Raw genomic sequence first — 16,664 nt, 5'->3', positions numbered from 1 at the left:
AAAGAGTTAATCAGCAAATCAAATAGAAGATTAAAATACTGCATAAAAATTACGCTTTCAAACCAATTCACAGGCAGCAAGTTTGAGAATAAATGAAAGTCTACAAAAGTAGATTGTTTTCCCTGAAAAAATGCAGCTTAACTAAAACAACATTCAAACCCAGAAGTGGGTTTTTTATCTGCAAAAAACTGGTGAAGTTAGAAACCTCCAAGAATGGTATCCTGAGCTACCAAGCCTACATTTCTCTAAAACTCATCTTTATTATTCTTTATTATTTTTATTTATAAAAATAAAAATTATGGGTACTAATTATAAAAAAAATAGCAAGTATTATTAACTTAGGGACAAATTTCTACTGGACATAAAGATGAAGTGATTAATAATTATTTCAGAAAATTCTGGTCATTCTCTCAGATTTGGTGTGCATTATATGACTGAACCCCAAAGCTGGTTGTAAAGAAAGATTAGTGTTCAATCCTGACTAATTTAATAATAATTTGTGTGAGTCTTAATTCTTCATTTCCACTAAGCAAAATGAAGAAGTCAAAAATATCTTACTCAGAATAGATTTTTCTCCCTGAAGGAGGCTGCAGGGGACATTGACATACTGCCCTGGAAAGAGAAAATTAGAGTATTTGAACAAAACAATGATTTGGCATACAGTAATATGTTAGTAATAATATGTTTCAGAATTTTAAAGCACTTTTCACATTCATTATCTAATCTAATCTTCAGAAAAACCCTGTCAGGTATATTGGGTAGGTGTTATTTTTTCCACTTCCTAAACAATTCACCTAGGGGTAGAAAAGCTAAGTAACTTGCCAAGGTCATGTGTTAGTAAGTAGCAAAGATAGATTTTTAAACTAGTCTTGTAATTACAAATTCATGATCCTTTTAAAAATTGTACTATGAAACTTACCTTGTATAAACAATTAGTTTGACTAAGATTAAAACATAAATGATGTTAGAAACATATCTCCCTATAGAAAAAAATTTTAAGCTATTAACTATGATAAATTTTGTCATTATTCAGTTATGTCATCATTAGTTAATTCCAAGCTTCCTATTCAGGTATATTCAATTATAATATTTTACTTTACTTCTTATAGATAGAAGCTACTGGGAAAGATAACTATCCCTTTCTTTAGGTTATTCTTTATATTCACTGCAGACTGGCTCAACTGGCTCAAGAGAGTATCTTAAGTTATGAGTACTAAAGCATCATGAATTTCCAGACAGAGAAGTCAGCAATAAACCTCCTTGTCACTCCCTCCCCCCACAAAGCCTTTCCCGGTGAGATCTCCCTAAGGAAAGGCCTGAGGGAAGAGCTGGGCCCTGAAGGGCTGCGTGTGCTTGCTTCCAGTCTGCTACAGGATGTCTCATTCTTGCTCTTTAGTCTTTTTTTCCTTCCACCTCCTTCATCTCATATCCAAACTCTGACACTGGAAATGCACTTGACAGCTGAAGCTATCAAAGGCATTTTTTAGGTTCTATACTACCTGCTAACCTATCATTTTTATTTAGGTGCAGTGTTCCGTAATTCCAAAACATGAGGAGTCGTTTTAAAAAATAGTGCCTCCTCTACAAAGCACGGACAGATAAAGCACTAGCACATGAGGAATACTCAAAACCACAAATGCTGAATCCTCAAATGGTAGGGTTCTTCAGTACTATCTGTGCCATGTAAACTGGTTAGCATCACTGCTGGAGGATCTGTCTTGGGGAAAATCTTTTCTCATATGAAGAGGGATAGTAAATAATACAAGCCTGTGTCCCTTTTCCTTTTATTAATGAATTAGCAAAATGAATTCATTTACACTTTCAGTGACTACCTACTTCGTAATACTTCCTTAGTAAAACTAACAGGGCCACTGAATTGTGTAATACCAAAACAGATGGGAGAGCATTCAGTTAAAACAGTACTCATGTTTCCAGGTCTGAAGTGTCTGACCCCTGCCACCGCCCCCCTACAGCACGCGGCACGTGGGATCTTAGTTCCCCCGACCAGGGTCAAACCGTCGCCCCCTGGAGTGGAAGCACGGAGTCTTAACCACTGGACCGCCAGGGAAGTCCCCTCATGTTGCAAAGTCTGTACGTCTGTTACACAGGAAAGCAGTTAGATATAAACAGGTGAAATACCTTGATGAGGAACACTGAAGAGCACTGTCTTTAACCTTATCCCATGGTAATTCATGTCCTTGTAAAGGTAAAGGGGTTATTTTTCCTTTCGTACCATACGACATACAGCTAGATGCCTGGGGATGCAATGAGAAGCATAAATCTTTATTTTGCTTCAAAAATACATTATGAAAGCAGAACTAAAGCAAAACAGGAAGTTTCCAAAAATAGTTGAAAGAGCGTAGAGATACCCAGTAGATAAATGTGACTGATACATTAGGACAAAGGATGTTTCAGAATTCACTTTTCATACAATCAAGACGTTTTTCTTAAATTTATTTAAAGGTAAAACAATTTCTTATATTTTAATGACGAATATTTTAAATGACATTAAAGACCACCACAAATAAACAAACAAAGAGAAACCAAGCAAACAAGTAAACTTGAGAAAAAATAAGCCTATTATTCAGAAACTCAAATAGCCCATCTGTTTCAAATGCCAACCTATCAAATATGTATTGTAGAAGCAGTGGTAGCTCCGGCAGTATGAACAACAATATAAAGAAAAAAACAAAAACAAGGGCAGCCTACTTTTATAGAACGCTTACGAGGGGCCAGATACTGTGTCAAGCACTTACCTGCATTATCAGAGTTAATCTTTAGAATGCTAATTTATGTGTAGTGCTTTACAGTTTTAAAAGTGCTGTTAGGATGTTCTATCTACTGTAGCTAATACTCTTAACTAGCTTCCTCAAGTAGATTATGGAGTAAGGGGACATGCCATTTTCTTACAGGGTTATTAGATAAACATTTGGAGCACAATGTCATAAAAATGGACTTCTGCTTTAGTTTATTTAGTTATCTACGGAGCTAAAAACCCTCTTCCTAAATCTCAAGCTAGTCATAGCCATCATTTACAGAGCCTGGGTCAGACTAGGTACTTCACGTACAACATTTAATCCTTCCAATGATCCTGCACATTAAGCACAGTGTTTCTAGAGGTGGAAACTCAGCTCTCAGAGGAACTGATTTGTCCTTGGGCCTTAAATGGCAGAACCCGATGTCAAACAGCTATTAATGGCTGGGATGGAAAACTACGATCCTCTACCCATTTTCAGAAGGGAAGAGGAAAGCTGAGTATGCTTATATTATCCCTGAATCTGCTTGACATTTTAATAGACAAACCTTTTTCACAAACAAGAAATTTAAATTAGTGTATGATTAATACCCCTAAAATAAAAATAATCAGTTTATAATCTTTACAGTCTAGAAAAAAGTAAAAGCAAGCACAGGAGAATGATATCCATCTGTTTTTATAAAATGTATAATTTCCAATAATATAATCAGTGGCAATTCTTTAAAAAAAAATACAGGCATAGAAACTAAAATAACTTCTGCACAACTTTTCTGGCTCCTTTAGTGATCCAAGTCTGCAACTTTGAAAAGAACATATAAGGTATTTTACTCATCCACCCGTCTATCCAGCCAGCCATCCAACCACCTAGAAAAGTTGCCAACAAAAAAATGACTTCCCAGATTGGGCAGGATCCACCTGGCCACTCACAGAGAGCTATAACCATCTGTAAGAAAGCAATACTTCTGTATACTGGTTGTATCACATGCAAGAAGTGTCACCAAGAGATTATTCTTCACAGTCCAAATAGCTACACATGTTCTGTTAAAGCAGCTATAATTCTAATGTGGGACACAAAGAAATCTCATTTTTATTACCTGCTTCATTTCTGAATCTGTGAAGTTCTTAATCTCAACTGTCTCAAAATCAGATTGAAAGCTGTAATATTTTAAAAGAAATTATTGTTAAATCTTCAAAATATAAACACTGTGATAATAAGCTTTACTGGCTAGAAAAAAATAAACTTCAAACATGAGAGATAAAATGCATCTATTCTTGTAGAATGTGTAATTTCTAATTATATAATCAGGAAATAGATATGGTTTGGATTACATATGCCTCTTTTTCCTTTTTTCAAGAGCAGCTAGATTTCAGTTGGACAGAATGGGACTAGGGAAATGGAAACCATTATCTTCAAAAGCTGTCAAAAATATAATCAGAAAAGTATTCGTTGTATTTGCTTCCCTCATTTCTTCTTCACTTAAAAATTATATCATTAGATTTAATTCCTTAATTCTTTAAATGTATACAGACTGATCTTACTATACCTCTTATCTTTACCCAGAGAAAAGAATACTAGTCATAAATTGTTTTTTACTTTTAAAAATAATTAAAACCTAGCACCAGATAAATACTCATTTATATAACACTAGGAAAAACAATCACAAATCCGCTAACACTCAATACTTTACAAGATTTGTTTCTTTCTTCAATCATCTGGCAACCTTTAATGAATATTCATTATGTGCCAGGCACTACTGTATATGAAAATATTATTGAGGCAAATTATACTTAATTTCCAGAAATTATCCCAATTGTCTACATTATACCTGAGGAGTTGTTGCTGAATATTTGCAGGGAGGGAAGCATAGGGGTAGTTAGACAAACAGTTGCTTTTTCTCCCCCAATACAGTCAATTGTTTTGCCATTTCTAACATAAATCAATAAACATATTTACACAAATGCTGTCTGATGACATATTTTACGGATTCTCTGAAAGTATATTTAAAAACATACAAAAGTTCTAGTACCATGTTTGAAACAATAAATTAAAATATGTAACATTCATGTTCATAAGGAGCTTGACAAGTTTAATAGCTATTTATTTTTTCAACAATTACTCTGATAGTTCTAGTGATTCATGCAGAAGGAAAAGCCACATTAACCTCATTCTAATCAAAAGGGCACTACCAGACCTTAAGTGTGGCACATAAGGTACATGAAATAAAGTAAGGAATATTTTTTAATTTCTACCACATCTTGAAGGATATACTATTGACTGTTGTGCCATACCTGCTTAATTCAGTCTGAGTTTCAGCTTCTATCTGCTGATCTGTAAAATCCTTTTTTCTTTTGGCAGGTGTATAATATCGATACTGTGACAGGAAAGATTTTGCTTCTGTTTTTAAAGTGCGTGGGGTGAATGGCAAATGTCTGTTAGAAAAGAGTTCAGAATGTTTATCCAAAAGGTCCCCACTGGGTGCTTTTGAAATAACTAACTGAAACCGCTGGGAATTTAGGGATGTGCCCCGGGGCCTTCTGCCGTAGGAGGTTCCAGAGTATGATTTCCTGGGCCCAGAGGCAGCGTGATCCATGCTGGACAGGAAAGAACTGGAGTTCTTCTCAGTACCATTTGTGAGGACTTTATTGGATTTAGGTGGATTTAAGTGTAGTCGCTCTGAAGAAGTTACTGGTGACCTTTTAAAGGATGGAAATCCGTTCACTTCTTCGATTAACAAAGCATCTTCATCTTGTGGTTCTCCTGGAGGCTAAGAACATTTGGTTTAACAGTGATCAGTTACACTTACAAATTCAGATAATTGGGGATCTCCAGATTACACATTAAAAAATGTAGAGCCTCAGGGCTCTACAAATATAGTGTGTATGTTCCTGAAAATTTGTATATGAAGTTATATTCAAGTTTTTGAATTATTAATATATAAAAATATAATTCTAAATATAAGCAATAGCAATCATTTTTCTTTCTGAAACTAAACAAATGATTAATAACATATAACTATATTTGTGGTCTTGAACCTGTGTACTGAGGTAGATCTCAGTTTTATTTGAGTTTCCAAACCAATCGTGAGTACTAATCCCCTTCTCAACCACTGCTGGTGGCAGCATCCACCCATTCATGCCTTGTCATGACCACCTTCAGTGCCAGCAGTTCTTCTGTGACTTAAAGGCTTTGAAGGAATGAAAAGGAACTTCTCTTCACAATGTATAGATGTATGGAGCCCTGATTTAAGTAACTGCTATTTTAAACATAATTAAGAAAGATTTATGCCATAGGGAAGTTCATATGTTTCTTTCTCAACTTCTCATGAGTGGGGAAAGCTTTGAAAGGAAGGCATTTTGGCCTGCTCTATTTCTTTTTGGTTTAACCATTAAAAAAAAATTTTTTTAATTGAAGTATAGTTGATTTACAATGTTGTGTTAATTTCTGTTGTACAGCAAAGTGAGTCAGTTATACACTTATATACATTCTTTTTAATATTCTTTTCCATTATGGTTTATCCCAGGATATTGAATATAGTTCCCTGTGCTATACAGTAGGACCTTTTTGTTTATCCATTCTATATGTAATAGTTTGCACCTACTAACCCCAAACTCCCAATCCATCCCTCCCCCACCTGCCCTCCCCCTTGGCAACCACAAGTCTGTTCTCTATGTCTGTGAGTCTGTTTCTGTTTCATAGATAGGTTCATTTGTGCCATATTTTAGATTCCACACATAAGTGATATCATATGGTATCTGCCTTTCTCTTTCTGACTTACTTCACTTAGTATGATAATCTCTTGATGCATCCCTGTTGCTGCAAATGGCTTTATTTCATTCTTTTTTATGGCTGAGTGGTATTCCATCGTATATATGTTTGGTTTAACTTCGGAAGAACTATTTCTACAAGGTATTCATAAGTTTTAAGAGTATAGGTAATATTTTATTCTTTTACAGACTAGATGCCCATAGACTAGATGCCTTGTCCATGATTCCAGACTTTATGGACACCTGTGTATCCTTTACAGAACTTTGAGGCACTTTATTAAATGGTAGAGAAGAAGTTACATGGAAGTTAATCTGGAGTGAAAAAGGCTGGGATTTAGCCAGTTATATCTGTCCTACAAGCTCATGGGGAGGAAAACAAGAGGAAGATAAGCAAGCTGAATAAGAAAGGAGCTGAGTGCTTTCTGTGCACAAGGTACTGTTATTGCCTTTGAGTAGAAATAAAAGAGGAACAGTAAGAACTGTTACTATTACCACTACTACTATTACATATGGAGTGCATACTATGTGCAAGGTACTGTTCTAATTAATTTACACGTACGACTCATTTGATCATCACATCAACTTCTGGGTGGTGGTACAATTAGTACCTCTACTATGCAGATGAAGAACCTGAGGGGCAAGGTCTCATAGATTTGAACCCAGGTGAACCTATGCTCTTCCCATTATATCATACTATCTATTTTACAGACTCATTTGAAATTTATACATTTTTAGATTTTTTTTACACCACCAGGAATCTTAAGCTGATTTTAACTCCTTTCATGGTAATGAACAAGTCAGCTAACTTACATATTGATTTACCTCAGCAAGGAAATTGCAGATAACTAGATATTGTGACTACAGCCTAAAATAGGTCAAGTCACCTATTTCCTTTCCAAGTGCTTTCCAACTTTATCCCAAATATAAAGCAGAATTACTCAAAGCAACTAAGTATTTTGGCATTAAACTGTAAGTCACTAGGGTAGTGTTTAGTTAATGACTTTAACACATTAGTTGTAAAAAGTGTTCCCAAACTAGGTTCACACTGCAGCTTATGTACCAGAGGAGTCTGGCTCCCCGGAAAGCAATTTCTAAGTATGATCTGAAAAATCTTTTAGGGCTATTAAATAATAATCACAGGAATTATTTACACTTGGGGAACAGAACAAATTGGGATCACAGCAGGCAGAAATGCATAAGGCATTAGACTGCCTGTGAGAAAATTCTTACCAGTAATGGTTATTCAATAAACAAAATGAAATACCAAAGAAAGTCTTTAAAGGCAGGAATATACTCTCATCTGTCTGAAATGGGCTGGGAAAATTGCTCTTGAATCAAGTGAAGGCATGAAACTTTTCTGTATCTTTATATCTTATAATTCCTACCCTGTATCCTACTTCTTTCCTTGGAAACTAGTAGAACACAGTGCAAAACCAACTGTACCTATCTGCTTTTTTGAGATTATATAATTTTTAACTATGAATATCAGAAAGTATGGATATGATTTTCACAGAAAATGTGTAACACACTGGTAAATTCACCAAAATTAAAATAGCAGATCACTGTAAAGTTCTAAAATCAGAAAAGTGTTCATCAATTATTGTCAATGGAACAAAAATTCTGGTGGTAATCTGACCACTTCCACTTTAATGCAATTTGTTGTAAACTGTTTCTGTGATTTAAGAATTTATGTAAAGTGATAATTATTGACAGTTAACACATACATGTTTTTATGTCAAAAATACCTATCCAATTTTAATCACAGAACAACTGAGTATTAAATCAATCTTTTTCAGGGATAATGTCAGAAGAAATGGTATACAAAGATTTTCCAATTGTCAGGTTTTAAAACAGTGGAGGAATCAATTCAAGTGCAGAACAGGATGGATACAATTTATTTAAAAATTTGATTAACACTTGTTTTGCAAAAAGCTTCAAATTGTATTTTACAAAAGAAACTGATAGCTTCTGATTTTCACTGTTTTATAGTGCTTTTAAAATAGATTTATTTAAGAACATGAATCACATTCATATATTCAATTAATCTTAATATCACATGGTATGTGCTGCACCAGTGATGTGAGTGAGTGGTGAATAACTGTGTGTGAGGTACAAGGTGCAGACTTAAAAGTGTCTGAGGTGATAGCATGTAAGTCAAAATGTAAGAGAAAATAAATAGCCCATATTACAGTGTGGGCAATTAAAGAAAAAGTTTTTGATTACATGGTCTCACGTATATAAACAGCTAATATGTCCAGAGGTCAAAGTTACCACTTTCTTTTGAATTGTAGCAAACTTTTCAGTAAATGCAGATTATAACTACAGGTATCTGTTAATCATAAACCCACCCAATTATCAAAATATTATGCCCCAAATAATAATTTTAATTTGAATGTATCTAAATATTTATCATCAAGTATTATAAAAAATGTAAGCAAACTGCAAATTACTATTAAGTCTAAATGGAGTAAAAAATATACCTATATAAAAGCATAAATGAACTATATTTTTAGAAGCAAAAAGTTACAGGGTTACAGTGACTAAAGGAAAAATGAATGGAAAACATCGTCCATTTACAGACTTAATTATATATTTTATTTTCAACAAATCCCATCCTTACCTCAAAATAGAATTATTAATTTATATTCAAAATGTTAGATAATAGAAACATATTTTAAAAAATATGTTTAAAAAGTACCATCACTGAAAATGAAAATACATACATGAGTCAAATACTGATGAACAGATTCCCAGATGGTATAGTGTACAGCAGGTTTATTCTAAAGGAAGCAGCTCTATTCCTAGTCCTTTTATCTACAAAACAGCCTTGGGGACTCTTAAACATATTTACAGCTTTCCTGATGACTCCCAAATCTATTTTCAGCCCAGACCTCCCTCCTGACACAGATACTTATATCCAGCTCTCTACTGAATATATTAGATGTTCCAAAGGCGTCTCAAATTAAGCAGGTCCGAACAAGTAAACTCGGGCAAGCCAGAAACCTGGAAACCTCCCAGCTGCCCAAGCCAGAAACCTGGAAACCTCTTTAATTCCTGCCTCTTGCTCTTCATATCATCTGATCAGTCACCAAGTCCTGGGGATTCTACTTTTTAAATGTCTCCTAAATATATATTCCTTATGCTCCTTCTGCTGTCTTACAGATCTTAATCATTTCTTCCTTATACTGCAACTGTCACACAATTAGTCTGTCCTTCCCTGCTGCCAGTGTAGTCTTTGTAAAGTGCCAGTATGATGACATAACTTCCCAAATAAAAACTGGTCTATGGCTCTGCCACACTTCTCAGAGAAAAAGGACCCAGGTTCACTCTTAATTCACAAATGCCCTTAGTCTTTACCCCTGCCTACTAATATGTCACATCTTCATGTACAATGGAAAGAGCTGGAGTCAAAAATGAAACGGCTTTTACCAACAGGCAATAGTTTTTCCATATCACAGTTGCTAGGGGACAGAAAACAAAGCTCAGGGCCTAATCTAGACAGTCTAGGAGACCATGCTCATGAATCTGGGATCCTCTCAATGGCGACCCTCCAATTAGATGACTTACAAAGAAACTTGCCCATCTTGAACACTGGCACTGAGAGAACAGTGGCCTTTGAGAATGAGAAATCATATGCTGCTTCCACACAAGCTTGCAGCCTAAATTTGCATTACCCAGATGGTCCACAAAAACCTTAAGCCAAGACAAATGACTCAAGTTTTTTCCAACACATAAATTGTAGGGGGATAAAAAGGTGGGGGAAAGAGAAATTATTGATTAAAAGAAATGTATCAATTAGTTGAAATTATTTAGATTCCAATTCCAACAAACTTAAAAAAAAAAAAGAGAGAGATAATGGGGAAATGTGAAGTGGATATTTGATGATATTAAGGAATTATTATTTTTTAAGGCATAATAATGGTATGGTGGTCTATCTTTTAGATATATACAGAAATATTTATAGATAATATTATATATTTGGTATTTGCGTCAAAATAATCTGGGATGGGGGTAGTGAGTGAGGATATACATGAAATAAGTCTGGCTCTGAATTGATCATTGTTGCACTTGGGGGACAAGAACACGTGGGTTCATTATACCACTCTATTTTTATAGATGCTAAAATTTTCAAAATTAAAAAGTTTAAAAAGAGACCACACACAAAAAGACTTCCAGTTTCAGCTGACAGATGGAGAGAAATGGAAAGAGCATAGCTCTCACCATTATAATATGAAAAAAAGCTGGACAAACTGCAAATTAATGATTTTTCTTGAACTATTGAGAGAACTAAGGTCACAACTAACCTAAAATCCACAGTGATATAGGTACCTGCAGGGAGAAACAGAACCTAAGCATTTGCTTATTTGGGACAGATGCTGCTGAATGACATATAAACTGGTAAGAAGATTATGCTAGAAGTTTTTAGTTAATTGCTAAGGACTGAGTGTGGACTAGTGTAAGAGTATGAAGCCTCTGAGACTTGGGGAGTTTGTACCCTCTTGCAGGCTTTTCCTCTAGGAAAGAGCTTTTCCACCAAAAGCTCTCAGGGAAGAGCAGGAAGAATCCTGAGAAAATTTCCCCCTTCCCTTGTTTCTTTGGCATGGCTAGGGGAGGGGAACAGCACCCACTGCAGAAATTACTCTCAGACCTATTTTTCCTTTCTCTCAATCTACAGGGGGAAATTCCCTTCACTTTGCCACAGAAGAATTACAGAAGTGATATTCCATCACCTTTGCTACATCCCATAGGTTAGAAGCAAGTTACAGGTACTGCCTACACTCAAGACGAGGGGATTGTTTAAGGGTGGGGATCACTGTGGGCTTAGAATCCTGCCTACTACTGTGGGTCAAATAGAAAGTACACAAGAAGAAAGAAGAAATGAAAACATACTAAATGCTCCACTTTATTTTTTTATTTTTATTTTTTTTTGCGGTAGGCGGGCCTCTCACTGTTGTGGCCTCTCCCGTTGCGGAGCACAGGCTCCGGACGCGCAGGCTCAGCGGCCACGGCTCACGGGCCCAGCTGCTCCGCGGCATGTGGGATCCTCCCAGACCGGGGCACGAACCCGTGTCCCCTGCACCGGCAGGCGGACTCTCAACCACTGCGCCACGAGGGAAGCCCTAAATGCTCCACTTTAAAAGGCAAAGATTATCAGAGTGAATAATCTGACCCACCTAAAACCTATCTAAAATATTAGGATTAAAAAATGGTAAAAGTGGGGGCTTCCCTGGTGGCACAGTGGTTGAGAGTCCGCCTCCCGATGCAGGGGACACAGGTTCGTGCCCCGGTCGGGGAAGATCCCACATGCCGCGGAGCGGCTGGGCCCGTGAGCCATGGCCGCTGAGCCTGCGCGTCCGGAGCCTGTGCTCCGCGATGGGAGAGGCCACAACAGTGAGAGGCCCGCGTACCGTTAAAAAAAAAAAAAAAAAAAAAAAAAAAAAAAGGAAAAAGATATACCAAAGGAATACTAATGAAATGAAAGCTGGTTTAACTATATCACTATCAGAAAACACTTTAATATAAAAAGCATCAAGGCAAAGAAGTTCAAACCACAGTGACAACAGGTTAGATTCACCAAGAAAATATATCATCTCTAAGTCTGTATGTATATAATAATATAGACTAAAAACATATAAAACAAAAATTGCTAGTACTAATTCTTGGAGAAATAGCTAAATATATAATCATGTGAAAGATTTCTCTTAATAAAAGATAGACTAATTAGACAAAAAGATCAATAAGATTTGAACACCTAAAAGATATAAAACTTAATCTAATGCATATACTATATATTAAATACTGCATACAGCTAGAGAATATATTTTCTTTTCAAACACATATGACATAGTACATTAAAAAATATTGTCCAAACAAATAAAAGAAAAAAAAAACTGTCTACCTACTGGGCCATAAAACAAGTCTCAACAAATTTCAAGAAATGGATATCACACAGATGTTCCCTGATCAAAATACAATTAGGCTAGAAATCTGTAACAAAGAGAAAACCAGGAAAAAAAATAGAGATTAATAAACACTTCTAAAAGATGCTTGAGTTAAAGAATAAATTATAATGGAAACTGTAAAATACTTTGAACTGAACCATAATAAAAATACCACATATCAAAACTTGTGGAATGCAGCTAAAGCAGCACTTGAAGGAAAATATATAGCCTTAAAAATGCTCATACTATGAAAGAAGTGAGGCTGAAAATAAACTAAAGTAGAAGAAAGTACTGTAACATAAACTCAAAGAAAGCCAAAAGAGGAAAATAAGGCATGAACATTACCCAACTAGAAAACAAAGTACAACAGAGAGGATCAATGCAGTAAAAGATGTGCCCTTAAAAAGATTAATACAACTGACAAATCTCTGCTGAGAATAATAAAGAATGAAGGCACAAATAAACAACATTAGGATAAAAAGAGGAACTAATACATATTCAAGAGAGATTATGAAATGATTTGAGATATTATGAACAAGTCTATGCCAAGAATTTGAAAATTTAGATGAAATGGACAACTTTCTACATATGTACAACTTATGAAAATAGTTCTATAATGATTTCAAAAATTGCAGTCAAAAATCTTCTCACAAATAAAACTCTAGGCCCAAGTAATTTTAGTGCTGACTTCCATCAAATTCAAGGAACAAATAATTCCAAACTTACATAAACTACTCTAGGGCATGGAAAAAGAGGAAATAGCACCCAGTTTATTTTATGAGGCTAGCAAAACCTGACACAGCAGAAAAAAGGGAAAATGACAGGTCAATATCAATAATAGACATAGATGCTAAAACCCTAAACAAAATATTAGCAACTGTATCTGGTAATGTATAAAAAAAGGAATTACATCATGACAAACCTGTGTTTATACCAGGGATGCAAAGTTGATTTAACGTTAGAAACTCGATTATAATTCACTACATTTGAATAGATTAAAAAGAAAAATTGTACCATCATTTCAAAAAATGCAGAAAAAGAATTTGATAAAATTAACACACATTCATGAGAAAGGAAAAAAATCCTCTTAGCAAACTAGGAATCGAAAAGAATTCCCTTAATCAGATGATAAAGGGTATCACAAAAAACCTAAAGCAGGGGTCAGCAAACTATAGCCTACAGGTCAAATCTGGCCCACCACCTTATTTGTTAATAAAGTTTTACTAGAACAAAGCTATGTCCATTCATTTACATACTGTCTATGGCTGCTTTCCAATGGCACAATAGTTGTGACAGAGACACAATAGTTGTGGCCTGGAAAGCCTAAAATATTTACTATTTGGCTATTTACAGGAAAGTGTACCAATTCTGACCTATATAGTAAACATTATCAAAAAGTCAGGTTCCACCACCAATGAAGTATCTTAGAAACATTTACTTTTAAAAGGTAAAAATACTATCTTACCTTTTGTAGAGTGTTAAGTAATGACTTGGAATTACTTTTAGAATGGGATTGCATTGCACTTTTAGTTAATTTCAATTCCCTTTCACACCGTGCTAATTCCTTTTTGAGTTTCTCTCTTCGTTGTTGGTCTACATCTGAGGGGAAAAAAATCTTTTGAAATACAGAATAAAATAGAAAAATTAACTTTTTGGTGTTAGACGACTAGTAAAGGGCACTTTTTTCTTGCTAAAAATGTTTATACTACTGATATGTAAATAAAAATCCATATACTTTTCTGTATAAAGATAAGAAATATTTAATTCATAGAAACTTCAAATGGATTGACTATTTAAAGAGCAGAAACAAGATATGACAAATTGATTAAGCCTAAGGGCTCAAGGGAGCAATTCCTAGCAGATATAGAGATATAAAGGTTAGAAATGCTTGACTGTGTTGTCTGCAACTGTAATCACCAAATGCAGAGTTTGAATTAATCCATATACTCCCCCACAAATGAAATATTATTGTCAATACCATCATATGCTATAAAAATTTAAGCTTTATATGAGTCAAAAAAATGACACTGAATTTTAAAACATTATTTTTAATCAGGATAACTGATTTCCATTTTTCTTAACTGCTAGTCATTTGAAAATACAAACAAAAAAGGGGGTTTCACATTTTAGTGTGCCTTAAGTCAGGTATTGAGTCATTATCAAAGACTGAAAATGGCAAAATGAAAGCTAGTCAAGTTTCAGAGTTAAAAAGAAGGCTAACCATAAGTAAAATGACTTGTATTTTCATGTAAAATTTAAAATTTAACATATACTTTTTAATTGGAATCTATATCAACTTAATGGACAAGATAATTTCAAGTTTCAAATCACCATGATTTAGGGGGAAAAAAAGGGGCAAAAGATTTGAAAAGACACTTACTAAAGATATACAAATGGCCAATAAGCATATGAAAAAATGCTTTACATCCATAATCATGAGGAAAATGCAAATTAAAATCATAATGAGACACCACTTCACACCCACTAGAATGGCTATAGTCAAAAAAGGAGTCAATAACATGTTAGCAAGGATATGGAGTAACTGAAATCCTAATTATGTTGGAGGCGAGAATATAAAATGGTATGGCCACTTTAGAATACAGTTTGGCAGTTTCTTAAAAAGTTAAGTATAATTTTACCATATGACCTAGCAATTCCATTCTCAGGTGTATGCCCAAGAGAAATGAAAATTCATATTCACATGAAAGACTTGTACATGAATGTTCATAGCGCACTATTCATAATGGTCAAAAAACAGAAAGAGCACATCAGTCAATTGATAAATAGACAAAATGTGGCATTATCCATTCAACAGAATACTATTTAACAATTAAAAAGGAAAGAAGTACTGATTTAGGTTACCACATAGGTTAATCTCAAAAACATTATTCTAAGTAAAAGTCTAATGCAAAAAAACACATATATGACTCCATTTATATAAAATGTCCAGAAAAGGCAAATGTACAAAGAAAGCAGATTAGTGGCTTCCAAGGCTAGGGGTGGGATGAGGAAGCAGCTGCAAAGCTATCATTTTGGGGATCTTCTTAAGGTGAGGAAAATATTCTGAAACTGGTTTGTAGTGATGATTGCACAATTCTGTAAGCTTAGTAAAAATCCATGAATTTTATGGTATGAAAATTATTTGTCAATAAAACTGCTATAAAAAATAAAGCCGGGCTTCCCTGGTGGCACAGTGGTTGAGAGTCCGCCTGCCGATGCAGGGGACACAGGTTCGTGCCCCGGTCCGGGAAGATCCCACATGCCGCGGAGCGGCTGGGCCCGTGAGCCATGGCCGCTGAGCCTGAGCGTCCGGGGCCTGTGCACCGCAATGGGAGAGGCCACAACAGTGAGAAGCCCGCGTACCGCAAAAAAAAAAAAAAGCCTTTCTAATGCATTAGAATATGGCATTATTTAGACAATTCAACAAAGTATATAGAGATATTCTAGTTTTGATAAAGACTGAAATTATCAAGTCAGTTGTCTGCTATGACAGAAGAGTATATCTTATAAAAACAGAGATGACTCAAAACCACAGATTTATTTCTTTTTAAAAATATGTCTATAAAGCCTGTTTCTAAGTTAGTTCATACTGATTACAATGAGCATCAGCTTTGTAACACACAAAGTAATGATTATTAATTACACTTTGGTTTGGTGATTACAATCTTTGCAATTCTTCTAGCCATCACAATTTTCTTCATTTACATGGCCAAAAAGAAAAACTCCTGTCTCAACTGACTGAAAGCAGAAAATATCATGGGATAAATAAGCACTAGCTAAGTTTAATTTCTAAAAACAAAAAATAGGAGTAATTCTTTAAATACAACTTATATGCCATCAATTTCTGAATTTTTATCTCCATCCTGGAACTCTCTCCTGAACTCCAAACTTTGTATTACAACTGCCTCCTCAGCATCTCCACTTGGATTTCTAAGAGGTATTTATTTTGAACTTAAAATGACTAAGACTTAACTCTTGATTCACTTCCTCCCCTAAATATCTTCCTATCATATTCCTCATTTCAGTAAGTTGTAACTGTCATTTTAGTTGACGGACTCTTAAGTATTGGGAGTCATCTTTGACTCTTTTTTTTCTCTCATATTCTATCTACATCCAGTCCATCAGTAAATACTGTTGACACACATCTGAAATATTTCCAGAATCCAGCCATTTCACATTCCCTCTACTTACAGGCACTTTGG

At 35.0% G+C, this 16,664-nt stretch overlaps 1 protein-coding gene across 2 annotated transcripts in view; it reads right to left on the bottom strand.

Annotated features, from left to right (window-relative positions):
- The window catches only part of SPATA7 (spermatogenesis associated 7), a 35,261-nt gene that overhangs the window by 5,505 nt on the left and 13,092 nt on the right, over nt 1-16,664 (bottom strand). For both annotated transcript variants that reach the window (XM_007462729.1, XM_007462730.1), the window contains 5 exons: nt 13,928-14,061; nt 5,045-5,520; nt 3,850-3,910; nt 2,140-2,255; nt 559-612 (listed from right to left, as the gene is read on the bottom strand). In XM_007462729.1, coding sequence (XP_007462791.1) covers nt 559-612; nt 2,140-2,255; nt 3,850-3,910; nt 5,045-5,520; nt 13,928-14,061 — 841 coding nt within the window. The remainder of the gene's footprint in view (nt 1-558; nt 613-2,139; nt 2,256-3,849; nt 3,911-5,044; nt 5,521-13,927; nt 14,062-16,664) is intronic.

This window comes from Lipotes vexillifer, unplaced genomic scaffold, assembly GCF_000442215.2.
Source record: "Lipotes vexillifer unplaced genomic scaffold, Lipotes_vexillifer_v1.1 scaffold883, whole genome shotgun sequence".
Taxonomy (NCBI): Eukaryota; Metazoa; Chordata; class Mammalia; order Artiodactyla; family Lipotidae; genus Lipotes; species Lipotes vexillifer.
Note: the sequence above shows the minus strand (reverse complement) of the source record. Positions and strands in the feature narration are given on the sequence as shown.